The following is a 14,325-nucleotide window of genomic DNA, read 5'->3' as shown; positions in this document are numbered from 1 at the left end:
TGGGCAGGAAGAGTGTGTTTCAAATTTACAGAAATGACAGAATCATGTATTCGTTCTATGCACCACCTCTTTCACTTCCACTAAGAGTCTTAAAGGCAATCTTGTGGATTAAACACACAGAGCTGTCATATGTTATGTGTTGCTTTATATATGATGTGTTTTTTTTTAGGAGGAATTACTCCAATTAATCCCTGAAGTTAAGACTGGCTTTTACTTTAATAGTCTGATCCAAGCAAGAAATATTATATATCTGTGAGGTGGCATTTCTAACTACCCTACTGAAAAACACAGCTAAAACTGGCTTTGAGCCAGTTAAAATTTGCTAAAAGTTGGTTTAAGATGGACTGCCAGGCTGACCAAACTGAAAAGTGCTCAAAGTCTCTCTAAAACTATCAGAAAAACCATTTAAAACTTGTTTAAGCTGGTGATTTCTGTATGGTTATGTTTTTTTTTTGTGTGTGTGTTTTGTACTAACCTGAACTCCCAAGATGCCAAAAATAATGAAGAAGGCACAGCAGATGACCACAATATTCCCGATAGGCTTGAGTGATGACATCAGTGTCTCAACAACCAGCTTCAGTCCTGGAGCTCTGCTGATCACTCTGAAAATCAAACAGGAGAACATATGTTTAAGCAACAACAATGTTCATTTATAAAGCACATTTAAACACAATATGAATTGATCCAAAGTGCTGTAGAGTAAGAAAAAGCACATCTACACTGTAAAAGCAACAATTACAAATTTCCAAAAGCTTGAGAATAAAAGTATGATTTAAGAGTGGACTTAAATATCCAATAAAGGAGTAGACCTCATATGAGAGGGGAGACTATACCAAAGCTTGGGCCTAGCCACAGAAAAGACCCAATCATACTTTGATTCATAGCGGCACTGTGACAGAATTAAAAGTAAATGATTAGAAGATCTGGGAATATATGGCTGAAGGAGGTCACTAATATATTTTGGTGCCCATTCAGACAGCACTTTATATACACACATAGGAATTTTAAAATCAACCCTGAATTCAATGGCAAGCCAGTGGAGGAATGTTAGAATTGGGGAAATATGGTCCCTCTTTTTAGACCCAATCAAAAGTATTGCGGCTGCATTTTGTACAACTTACAAGCGAGATAATCTAAAAATCTATTTTATCCTCATTAAGCTGCAAAAAATTATTGGTTATCCAATATAATATCCTTTATTCAGTTATATACAACATCGAAAGAAACAGCCTTACTGGAAGATAAAACTTAAAATTGTCAGAATAAGAAAGAAATGTTGTATTTCTGAAAAATGTAGGGCAAATGAAGCATATAAAAGGGAAATAAATAAAGGTCCCAAAATGGATCCCTGGGGCACACCACACGAAAAAGGAGCAGATGATGAGGAAAAATTTCCCAAATTTACAGAAAAAAAGTCCTATTCTCAAGGTAAGATACAAACCACTGTAGTGCAGTGCCTTGGACTCAAGACATTCAAAACGTTCAAGAAGAATGTTATGGTCAATGATATCAAATGCCGTGCACAGATCCAACAAAACTAACAATCACAAAAGCCAGAATCCAGAGCAAGAAAAATATCATTTGTAACTTTCAACATAGTTGACTCATTGCTATGCAAAGATCTGAAACCAGATCTGGCACACTAGTAGCCTGCTGATTCTGAACTGGTTTGGCTTCAGGACCCTGATTTACATTTGGAAATAAAGTGTCAACCCAACACAAAAACAATTTTCCTAGAAAAAAAACAAAAACAAAACATTTACTAAAATGATTACCCTGTTGTATAATTATATAATTTACATTTACTTACAATATATAATAATAATAATAATAATAAATAATTGAATTTATCATCATTGCTGCAATCACTACCTCCTCTAAGAGTGAGCATGCCTGGCAATTACCAGCAAACATTTCATACCCTAGCTATTATGCTAAGCAACTGCAATGCAATACTGTAGGGACACTTTCTGTGCTGCAAAGAAAAGAGACAGTTTTAATTAAACCGGCAGAATAAAGATGAAGCCTAATTATTAACGGCATCCGGCACAAAACTGCACCTGTCAACCTCTGCAGAGGGTGGCACCCACAGTGACACTAAGACACCTGCTCACAAAGGCACACACAATAACATGTGTAATACAAACACACAGCTGTAACAGGAATTTAGCTGCTTTAGAGCCTGTTCACACAGGACGTGTTCTTGGGGGGAGGAACAACTAAAAGGGGACAGAAAGCATGCGTTTTTAAAGATAAATGCATTCTAATAGTCAAAGATGTCCCTTCTAATGCATGTTTACATAGACCAACAATTAAAAAGAAGCAAAGAAGAGCAACCGTTTGCCTGTGAAAACAGCTCATTACATGTAAAATTATACTCTAACTAAAGGCAACCAGTTTTAATCTGCAGCCTTGTCTGTGTTGAACTGATTTTAATGGGACACAACGAGGACCTAAAGCAGTAGCAGGGGATTCTGATGCATTGCGGAAACATTGTATATTGAAAGATGTTTATGATACTACACAAACAAGGACTTCAAAAGTTCCTCCCTTTGGACTGGAGAATAAAAGGCATATTAGTCCTCATCTGGTGACAGTAATTTCTGTCTGCTCACCACAGAATTGAGCTAAAGCAGCAAAAACCTGATTTGATCCTCAGCTTTGATCTTCTTAAGAAGTGCGCTGTGATTGTATCAGTGTCTGAGAATGAAGAAAAGGCCATGTTTAAAGAGACCAATCAGGTTTAGTCAAAGTAACTGGTTGAGAGAGAAAGGAGTCTGCCAAAGGGAGTGCAGATAACAGGCGGCTCTGTCTTTTGTTTGTCTGAATATCTGCGTGCATCTCTCACAAGCTCAAGCGTATTTATCAAAGCTCACTTTGGGGATTTCAGGTAATACCATAAAATCAATTATGGAAATGTCAAACGATGAGAAGGATCAATATGTCTAGACCCACGCTCATCTCTGACTGAATTTGAGAGGGACAATCTAGTGAAATGATATGCCCTGTTCACAGTGGGCACACCAGTGTAGCTATTGTCAATTAAAACTTTAAAAAATTGTCTTTGGGTAATAAAATATGAATATTAGGTTTAAAAAACAAAACAAAAACTATAATGGTATCGTATATAAATATAATAGTATATAAATAATTACACTGGTGCTCACATCATGAGATTTCAACCCCTCACCAATAGAGGGCGCTGGTGCCTGAGGTGTTGTGCCAATAATGTTTTTCAATACAGTAAACATTACAGAACACAGTGAAGTCATGTGTTTATATAATTCATTTCATTAAAATGTGTAAATAGGCTACGTGATTTTGTGCAATTTAGTGTGCATTTATATATAGTATTAAAAAAAAGAGTGCAGTAAGAGCAAAAAAAAATTTTTGTAAAGCAGGCGGTAAGCACGGTACTTTCATATATACCATGGTACTACTGATATATAATATCATATGGTACCTCAAAAAAAAAAAAATAGCACTATTGTAAATGCCATGGTATTTTGGGACGGTGAGAAACCAATGGGAGGTGGTCCTAGTTTTTATAATGTGATGCTGATGCGATTTTCTGATTTTGGGAACATGTGTTAGGTTACAGTGTTTCGCAAGTCGTCGGAAAAGTGGATTTTCTCATATTCGTCGCTCCGTCTTTTTGTTCTGAAAGGATTTAATAAATAAATAAATTAGGAAGGGAACAATAAGTAGAGCACTGAAGGAGCTTCTTATTCCCAGAACACAGAGACACATTTTCATCCTGGCTGTAATTAAAGGATGCTGTAGTTGGGCTGGGAACCGTCAGTTTGGAGGATTCAAGCTGTGTGTCCCTGACACACACAAACACACAGCATACAATCTAAAGACACCCGTCAAAGGACAAAAAATATTTAAAAAAATCGAGTCGAATCAAGAAAGCAGGCAGTAAAAACAGCAGCATAATTTTCCCCATTATTTACTCACTCTCATGTCTTTACAAACCTGTATGACTGACAACAAAAGGAGATAGAGAAGGGATAGTTCACTCAATTATTCAGTCATTATTTATTCACCCTGGTGTTGTTCTGTTCCACCAGGGTGAGAAATTAATGGCTGAATCTCTTCCCTAGCCCACTCACATAATCCAGTAAAATTATGAGTTCACAATTACGCAAGCTATTATCTAAAAACAATAAGACATAAAGGACATCTGCAGCAATGATATGTAAATGAAATTAATCAGCTCCAGATGAAATCCGAAAGAGCCAATCTGTCCTTATCGTCTTTTTGTGCAATTCTTCATCCCTGTAATTACAGCAAATAGACAACGCAGAAAAACGAACTTGTTTCAAGTCAAGCATGTTTAGATTAGCTTAACAAATGCCTTACTGTGGACAGGCACTGTGAAAGAAGCTGGACTGTAATTAGCATGAGAATTAATGAGCACAAACAATAATAACGCGGTACATTATGTCGGGTTACTTGCATTTGAAGAGGTCAAGCAGGAGCTTCTAGAAGATTGAACAAAGTGATATCAGTAGATAGATGCTGGCGGCAGGTGTTTAAGGGAGGGTCTGTTCCTCTGGGGCACACACAGACAGTGGAGGATGGATGGTTCTTTACGCGCTTTGAGATCAATTTAGATCCTCAAGGGTGATGTGCAGTGCAACATGCAGTGGAGAGGTTTAACCTGGGGTCAAAGAGTTGATGAATTTACAGAGTGTGCACATCCCCCCTTAACACAATGCATAAATCAACCTGTCTAAAGACTGAAACACACGTCTCTGTAACAATGCCATTAATACTTGATAAGGAGAAAACAATCATGAACTGTCCATACAAACACAGATGTCCACATGAATTAATGGGCATATCGACCCACCCTAAAGGGAATTTTAATTTTGTTATTTGTGTACTCTGATGTCAATCTTTTATGAATTAGAGATTTTGAAGGAAAAGCACTATAAAAGCTCCAAAAAGTCTAAAAAGTCCAAACAAACAAACAAATAATTAAAACTATAATTAAATTTTTTTTTAAATTTTTTTCAAGAAATTAATACTTTTGAGCAAAGATTCATTAAATTGATTAATCGACAAAAGACTTTTACATTGTTTAAAAAAATCTGTTGTAAATAAATGGTGGTGAGGTTGGAGATAAAAATATTCTATATATATATATATATATATATATATATATATATATATATATATATATATATATATATATATATATATATTTATTTATTTTTTTTTTCTAGGGGCTCTATATTCTATCTGAGCCCCCAGCGTCTGTTTTTTAAGGCGACCTTTATTTTAGAACATTATTTTAGAACATATTAATTCTTTGCAGATGCGTCATGCAGCCACACTTTGACAGATTATTTCATTTTTCCTTTTTCATTCAAAATATTCACAAACTTATTAACTATATCATGAATTATATGATATATTTTGATTGTCAGATATGTGGAAGTGAGGGCCCTATTTTAACGATCTAAACGGAAAGTGTAAAGCGCACGGCGCAGGTGCACTCAGGGCATGTCCAAATCCACTTTTGCTATTTTAACGACGGAAAAATGGTCCGTGCACCGGGGCACATTTTTTAAATGGGTTGTCCCTATTCTCTTAATGAGTAATGGGCGTAACGTTCAATAAACCAATCAGAGTGTCATCTCACATTCCCTTTAAGAGCGAGATGCGCCCGCGCCATGGCGGATTGCTATTTACGTGGCGGAATTTGTTGGCGGAAAAGCTGAACGCTTTTCAAGCGAAGAAACCGATCTGCTCGTGCGCGAATTTAAAGCGCGCGAGCAGATCATCTACGGGACAAGCAGGAATCCACCAAAGCTTCACGAGGTGAAGAAGGTGTGGGATGAATTAGCAGTGATTGTGTCCTAGTCTTCTGGCATCAGATGTTTTGCTGAAATTACCTGTTAAGTGGCCAGTCAATCTTTCAGTCGTCTGCGTTTGATGCAGGCTTTCAAATAGCTCCGCGCGATGAGTCAGTTAATATATATGTGTGTGTATTGGCACGATTGTTTAATTAATTAGCCAATTTCGTTCATCATTATAAGTAGTAATAGGCTGAATTGAAAATAGGTAGCCTAATTCTAATACACGCAATGACTATTCATCATTACATTTTTATATTTATGTAGCCTACACAATAATATTCTTTTACACTGTAATCCTTTTGTTTTTAATATTTGGCATGTTTGTGTGATGCGCATCCCTGCGTGTAATAAGCAAAGTCAACGCGCACTGTGGACGCGCCCAGAGGCGCAGTTTCTACCAACGCGCTCTAACAAAAAAATATTGCGCCATTGACTTTAGACCAGGTTTGAGTTGGTCTATGGCTCAGTCTATTTTCAGCTCCTTAAAATAGCAATGCGCCGGCAATGCGCCTGAACACACCTCTTTTTTAGACCAGCACACCCATGGGCGCACTAACTGGTGCAAATGCATTCACTAATTTAAGGACGTGGCGCTGAACTGGAAAACGCGAACGGCGCCAGACGCAAACTAGCAAACACACTTGTGCTGCGCCTTGCGCCGGGTGTATTATAGGGCCCTGAATGTGTTTTGTCTTTTAAAGACCTTTATAATAATCATGTTAGTTGACATAACGCGCGTTGAATTTGCACCACAATTCAGAAGATCTACATCTACATAATTGGATTTACATCACGTAAATTCATCCATTTTTCCTGAGGTGGCCAGTGAACTGGGAGAAGAAAAGAGAAAACTTTATTGTTTCATACACAATGTGTATCTGATATAAATAAAACACTTTTCAAATTGTAATTGAAAGGATTATTATATTGCAGCATCCATAGACATCAGTGTATGGAATTTGAATTTAACAATATATATATATACACTGAATAGCTGCGATATATGAAAAGCATTGAGCGCGTCCATCTCTGAGTCAGCGCCAGCAAAAGCGCAAAAGTACATTTGAATTTTGCAGTGACGCACTATGCGTTCTAATCACACCGCTGCGACTGTATTCGTCAAAGGGTTAAAATCAATCCCATTTCGGAGGTGGAGTGGGGACAAATTGAAACTGAGGGGGCACAAATCAGATCTGCGGGGGCAATGCCCTCTTTTGCCCCCTCGTGGCATCGGACCTGGGACAACCTGCTAATAGACAGGTATAAAGAAAGTCATAGCCATTTCGAAAGACATTAGAGTGAGTAAACAATAGCAGAATTTTACATTTTTGGTTGAACTGTCCCTTTAAGCTCATTGCACATTGCACTGGTCCAGATACACATGTGGTCTGGATTACCCACCCCTCCCTGAATTGACTTTTGCCGAAGTAGCCGAGCCCACGCTGTGGAGACTTTTTACAGCTGTCTTTGTCTTTCTTTTGATTTCAACTTGGACTTCACACAGAGGTGCATTAATATAAAGTCTGTCGAGGGAAAGATCATGAAGTAAAACTTTCAAAAGGTGTTCGGCGGTGCAGAGGCAGTTGCACACACAGTAATGTTCTCTGAAGCAGAGTGTTCTGGCAGTGGAGGAAACGCTGTGTGAGAATCTTTAAAATGTTCACGCAGAGGAGCTCGAGGTGAAAACACAGACCGCTTCATGTTTAATTTACAGGGCGTTTTTTCCTCTCCGGGTGCTCTACATTCTCTGACAGTCATCCGAAGCAACTGTCATTAGTTATAATGGGACCTTATCACATATACTGTTTAAAGGTTAATTCGCGTTATGTAACTATGCCACAAGTGGATAAAATAATACTTAATTGGAATAAAAACATAAAAAGGAATTCAAGTTTTGTTCCACATACTATTCATTATCTATAAGGGTATGCTTGGATCTTTATGCACTATTCAGTAGCAGTGGAGTAATAGTGATGCTCATGGGTAGAAACATAAATCATTCATTAACTGTTTTAGCAAACTAGTGAAGAATGCCTTAAAAGATTTTCTGGGAGACTTATTCCTCATTCTATCAAAATACCTCAACCTTATTTGGCATGATACAGTTAAGCAAATAATTATGCTTTATCAGCACACATTAAAATATGAATAAATAAAGACTAGAAAATCATGGAATCAGGAAGAATTAAGTAGGTGCAGGGATAATCCACACCAGAGGTCACTAATTATTCAGACCCAAGATTGCTTCCACCCTGGCTGCTAATTATTTCTAATAAATTAATTATAGTAGGTTTTTCCCCTCAGCATTTTTTCTTTCTTTTTACTAGTCTGCAGGTGCTAAAGTATATAATTTACATTTATGCATTATAAAAATTATTAGGGTTGCCCCTTAATAGTCGACGAGAAGAGGCTTAGTCGACCAAAATTTTATTAGTCACTTAGTCGCAGGAAAAAATCCACAGGAAGTGGCGAAGTCACACAGTCTGTGATGGACAGATCATTAACAGCTGGTCTTTGTGGTAATTACAGTACACCCAAAAGCTCGACTACTATTCATCGACCTCAAATATGGCTTATTATCTGAAACATGTAAGTAGTAGCAAGTTTAACGTTAACCTAGAAAAATGTGGGCTAGTCAAGTGTTTGAGCAGAGTGTGAAAGCTGAATAGTTGCGTGCTTACTGCATGACAGCTAACATGGAGGCGCCGGTGCGATCACTTGCACTTAAAATACACCATCATTTTTGGTCATACAGATAAGAGTAAAACATCTTTTGAATCTGTAAAGAGTCTACTTATATTTGTGTGCAGTCACAATAACAAAATTTTGTGCTTTTGTAAAATAATGAAAGCAAACATGGTGTGCTTTCTGCCGTCTCTCTGTGAACTTGAGCGCGCCAAAAAAAAAAAAAAAAAAAAAAAAAGGAAAAAAAGAAAGAACCGAAACTCCATGTAAACTTGCCTCACAGACATGAAAAATATATCTATAGAAAGGGAAATGTCTTCTTTTAAATGATCCAATTCAAATGGAAAACAAATATTCTCAGGTTATGTAATCCGTATGAAACGTCAGCATCGTCAACTTAATCACTGCAGACGAAAATACAGAAAACACTAGTTTATTAATTAATTATTAAAATGTTAAAGCAATCTCCTTGCTGTTTTCCCCCCAACTCATTCATAATCATTACTTCTGCTGGTGCGCTGTGGCAACATTTATGTGTGCGCTTGAACGGCTTTTTATTATGATTTATATGGTTTATTAATAATGCGTGATTAGTCGACTAAATCGCTTAAAATTAACGACTACTAGTCAACCAGAAAAGTCTTTATAATAAAAATTATATGATGAATATGCTGTACATGTGGCATCAAAAAATGTTGTTGATTTTACCTATTGATTATTTGAAGTTCCTTGTATAAAAGGAAATGTATAAATGCTATACATAAAATATATATAATAAATTAAATTTTATTTTATATATATACACACATACATACATACATACATACACACACATACATACATACATATAAATGATATAAAATGCTAAACCATTTCTGGTAACACTTTACAGTAAGGTCTCATTTGTTAACATTAGTTAATGTATTAACTAACATGAACTAACAATGAGCAATACATTTGTTACAGTATTTATTAATCTTTGTTGTTGTTAGTTAATAAAAATCCAGCTGTTCTTTTATTTTTCATGTTAGTTCACTGTGCATTAACTAATATTAAAAAATAAAACTTTTAATTTTAATAATGTATTACTATTACTATAATGTTGAAATTAACATTAAAGGGATAGTTCACCCAAAAATGAAAATTTGATGTTTATCTGCTTACCCCCAGTGCATCCAAGATGTAGGTGTCTTTATTTCTTCAGTAGAACACAATTGATGATTTTTAACTCCAACCGCTGCCGTCTGTCAGTGGTATAATGCAAGTCAGCGGGAACTTGGACTATAAGAGTAAATAAAACACGACAGACAAATCCAAATTAAACCCTGCGGCTCGTGACGACACATTGATGTCCTTAGACACGAAACGATCGGTTTGTGCGAGAAACCGAACAGTATTTATATCATTTTTTACCTCTAATACACCACTATGTCCAACTGCATTCATCACTCGATTCGTGAGGTCTGAACGCGCTCTGACAACGGCAGTGATGTCTCGCGCTTATACTTCAATGAGGGCGAGACATCACTGCCGTTGTCAGTGATGAAATTATATAAATACTGTTCGGTTTCTTGCACAAACCGATCGTTTCGTGTCTTAAGACATCAATGTGTCGTCACGAGCCCCAGGGTTTAATTTGGATTTGTCTGTCGTGTTTTATTTACTCTTATAGTCCAAGTTCCCGCTGACTTGCATTATACCACTGACAGACGGCAGCAGTTGCAGTTAAAAATCATCATTTGTGTTCTACTGAAGAAACAAAGACACCTACATCTTGGATGCTCTGGGGGTAAGCAGATAAACATCAAATTTTCATTTTTGGGTGAATTATCCCTTTAACTAAGATTAATAAAGTAAATAAGTTTTAAATAATTAAATAAGTTTTGTTCGTTCTTAGTTCATGTTACCTAAAGTACTTAACTAATGTTATCTAATGAAACCTTTATTGTAAAAAGGGTAACCTCAATTCCAAATGGTCCTTTTCCTGAATTAATGTAATTACAGCATTTTATCCTAAACCGTTACTAGTCTGCACGTGCAAAAGTAATAATTTACATTTATGCAATATAAAAAATATTTGATTAATATACATGTGGCATCAAAAATAAGCAGCAAATAAAATAATTATTCTATTGTTGCTGTTGATTTTTGCTGATTTTACCATTTAATATTTTAAAGTTCCTTGTATCTGACTGAGAAACATGAATAAATTGCAACAAACCCAACAATCCTTTTTTCTTTCCAGTTCCTTTTCATAAATGTTGTTGATGGCACATTTGTTCACTATAACATTGTACTAACACAGCTGAAACAGAACTCCCGGATAATTATGTATTTTTAATACAAGTCTCTCGGTAGCATGAAGAAAACTTGCGGAAGTTGACCCCGAATAGAGAAGTACTTGAAAAGAGAGAAGGGAGTGACTTGGGGGTGAAAGACCAGTGTAAGCATTTTGTGGGCAAATTGGGCAGGAAAGATGAATATTTGATTTTTATTTTCTGCTTGAATATGTCATAAATATTTAAGAGTAGGGAAGGCCTCCAGAAGTTCCCTCTGCAGGAGGAAAAGTGCAAGGCGCACACACATATGCACACAAATACACATACATATGCATAAACACAAACACAGCTACATACTGCATCAATTAGGAGCTAATTGATGCATCTAAGTGAGGAAGAGGCAAATTGTGGAACTTCGGTCTTTACATTAATTATGTTTCCTGTAAGAAAATGGATGCTGATTTAAGATGTGCAAATCTAGCACTCTGACCCAAAGTACATATAAGTGTTTATGCAGCCTACAGCATGGCAGGTGGTGGTGCACTTGTGCGTTAAACCTTTGATGTAATTGTAACTGGTATTTAGCATAATGACTAACTGCAGCACTGAATGGATGTTGTGATCAGTGTACCTGAGCGGCCGCAGGGTTCTCAGTAACCGTAGCACCCGCAGCATGCCCAGGATCTTAGTGCCGCTGTTGGAGATCAGGGATACCAGGATGTCAATCACAGAGATCATCACCAGCATGCCATCCAGAATGTTCCAGCTGCTCTTCAGGTAGGTCTTCTCCCCGAAACACCAGCCCAAAGCAACCACCTTCGCAACACCAACAAACAGATATGATTTAAAACACAAATGTTAAATAAAAATTTGATTAAAGCCAAAACATTAATAAAACATGTGTTTCTATCCCAAATGAGCCATTTGTGACCCTGGACCACAAAACCAGTCGCACGGGTATATTTGTAGCAATAGCCAACAAATACATTATCGATATTTCTTTTATGCCAAAAATCATTAGGATATTATGTAAAGATCATGTTCTTTGAAGATATTTTGTAAATTTTGTACCATAAATATATATAAAAAAAATATTGTGAGTGGATATACATGGGTAAGGACTTCATTTGGACAACTTTAAAGGTCAGTTGTCTGGTCACCCTCAGATTCCAGATTTGCAAATAGTTGTATCTCAGCCAAATATTGTCCTGTCCTAATAAAAATCTTATTTATTCATCTTTCAGATGATGTATAAATCTCAATTTTTAAAAAAAAAATTACCCTTATGACTGGCTTTGTGGTCCAGGGTCACATTTGTAGGTTGTTTCATATCTGTAAAACCAAATTAAAACCATATTTTCTATATCATTCACAATTATGAACTGTTTACTGTAGCTTTTATAACAAATGAATCTGGCAGATGTTACAATTTGGTAAAAATATGCACCCTTCTTTCTAAATCTAACCCTGTTATAAAAACTTACAAAAAGAATATGCACATGACGGGAAAAGTGAGAAAGCTGATGTGTTTGAAATCTGAATTTGGGAAGAAACACACTTATTCCCTTGGGTTCTTTTTTTATTTCTTTCACACTATTGTGGCGTTTCTGAGAACGTATCAGGTTAGACTGGCATACAGCTGGCATATAAAAGGGGCCCAGAGGGGGGAAAAAAAAGCTGAGATAAACAAACCAGGAGTAAGAATCATCTGACTAAAAAGTGCTAAGCATGAATGCGCAGCTTCTAATGATGTTGCTGGTGAATATATCAAACCACAATGTGATCAGACCTCAAAGTGAACAAAGGCATGTCAGGCAACAAAAGCCAGGAGTTTCAACAGCCCTGTCATCTTTATCCGACCCAGAAAGTTTTTGTCAGTCGGCGTTAATTAACCTCCAGTGAGTATGATTATTCTCTGCCATGATTTTCATTTGAAATCTCTTGGGTGGGTGTGACCTGGCATAAAGCAGGGCCCCAGAATAGAAACCCTAGACCTTTGTGACTGACACCTATGAACTTTTCTGTCTTCTCCAGAGAGGCCTCAACATGTTCTTCCATTTCAACGATAGTCATTTGAATATCTGGCAGACAATTCCACCCCCCACCTCCCACCCCACCACCACTACCACCACTTCGTATTAACTAGTGTGGTGAAGAGTGGAAAAAAGAGAGAGCAGGGCTTTCTAAATAGACTTTTCATTTCAGTGTGCTCTCTTTAGGACCTTTATAAGGCTGCATTTGTTCAAATGTTTAATTTAACTGACTGGCAGCAGTTGAGCATGTCAGAGTGAGATTTTAATATCGTGCTGCTGTAGTCTTTGTTTAGACTTTGTAATTGTCAAAGGGAAGCAGGGACTTAAAGGTGTTGTTCAACCAAGAATATGGTTTTTATTCACCTTCATATTGTTCCAAAGCTGCATGACTTTCTGTCTTGTGCGAAACATAAAAGGAGAAATCAGTAGCTTTTTGTGCAGCAATGAATGGGAACTGAAGATTTCAAATACAATAAAAGTATGACTTCTGAAGCCATCCAATAACTTTGTGTAAGGAACAGACTGAAATTCAAGTCGTATTCACTGATAAACTTTCTGTGAGCTGTACCGCTGCAAGCGTATCATTTCTATTTCTGTTTCAAATGAATGCTGTTCTTTCCACTTATCAAAGAATACTAACAAAAAAAATTTATTTCCACAAAAATATTAAGCAGCACAACTATTTTAATAATTTATAAACATTAGAAATGTTTCTTAATATGAATAGTGTATAAATGTGCCACCAATAAGGTTTTTTTAGTTTGCTTAACTTAATTGTAAAAAGTCATGTAAAAAGATAGTAGTCAAAGTTAAGTTGTATTTACTTAGAATATTAAGTATTTTCAGCTTGACAACTTTACTTGTTTGAACTTATAAAGTTTAGCTGGAAATATTAAAAGTAAGGTAAACTTACTTTTTTAAAGTTTTTGATACCAAAGTTCTTGTTCACTCAACTTTTGAGTTATACATTTCACTAAGAATATTAAGTATTTTCAACCTGATAAATTTAGTTGGAATAACTTTAACCTTAAAATTTAGTCAGTGGAAATTAATATCTCAAAAAGTTAAGTTGAGTGAACAAAAACATTTTTACAGTGAACTTATGTACTGAAAACTTAAAGTAAATTTACCTTACTTTCATAAAGTTGTTACAACTAAACTTTGTTAAATAACTTTAAATGTATCAAGTTGAGCATACTTAATATTTTAAGTAAATAGACTGAGTTATCCATTCAGTACTGCATATATATATATAGTGTGTGTGTGTGTGTGTGTGTGTGTGTGTGTGTGTGTGTGTGTGTGTGTGTGTGTGTAATCATCAAAATAAGATGCACTGTAAAAAAAAAACAAATTTATAGTTATTTTAACTTATAAAGTTTAGTTGATATATAAGATATGATTCCACATGATTTGTTTATGGATCAGATGTCATAAATTTGTCAAGGAGAACTAGGACTG

The 14,325-nt window shown here is 36.1% G+C and overlaps 1 protein-coding gene across 14 annotated transcripts in view; it reads right to left on the bottom strand.

Moving 5' to 3' along the window:
- Positions 1-14,325, bottom strand: part of cacna1g (calcium channel, voltage-dependent, T type, alpha 1G subunit) — a 234,760-nt gene that overhangs the window by 45,562 nt on the left and 174,873 nt on the right. For all 14 annotated transcript variants that reach the window (XM_048170124.1, XM_048170126.1, XM_048170125.1 and 11 more), the window contains 2 exons: positions 11,466-11,650; positions 476-602 (listed from right to left, as the gene is read on the bottom strand). In XM_048170124.1, coding sequence (XP_048026081.1) covers positions 476-602; positions 11,466-11,650 — 312 coding nt within the window. The remainder of the gene's footprint in view (positions 1-475; positions 603-11,465; positions 11,651-14,325) is intronic.

The sequence above is a fragment of the Megalobrama amblycephala genome, linkage group LG20, assembly GCF_018812025.1.
Source record: "Megalobrama amblycephala isolate DHTTF-2021 linkage group LG20, ASM1881202v1, whole genome shotgun sequence".
Classification (NCBI taxonomy): domain Eukaryota; kingdom Metazoa; phylum Chordata; class Actinopteri; order Cypriniformes; family Xenocyprididae; genus Megalobrama; species Megalobrama amblycephala.
Note: the sequence above shows the minus strand (reverse complement) of the source record. Positions and strands in the feature narration are given on the sequence as shown.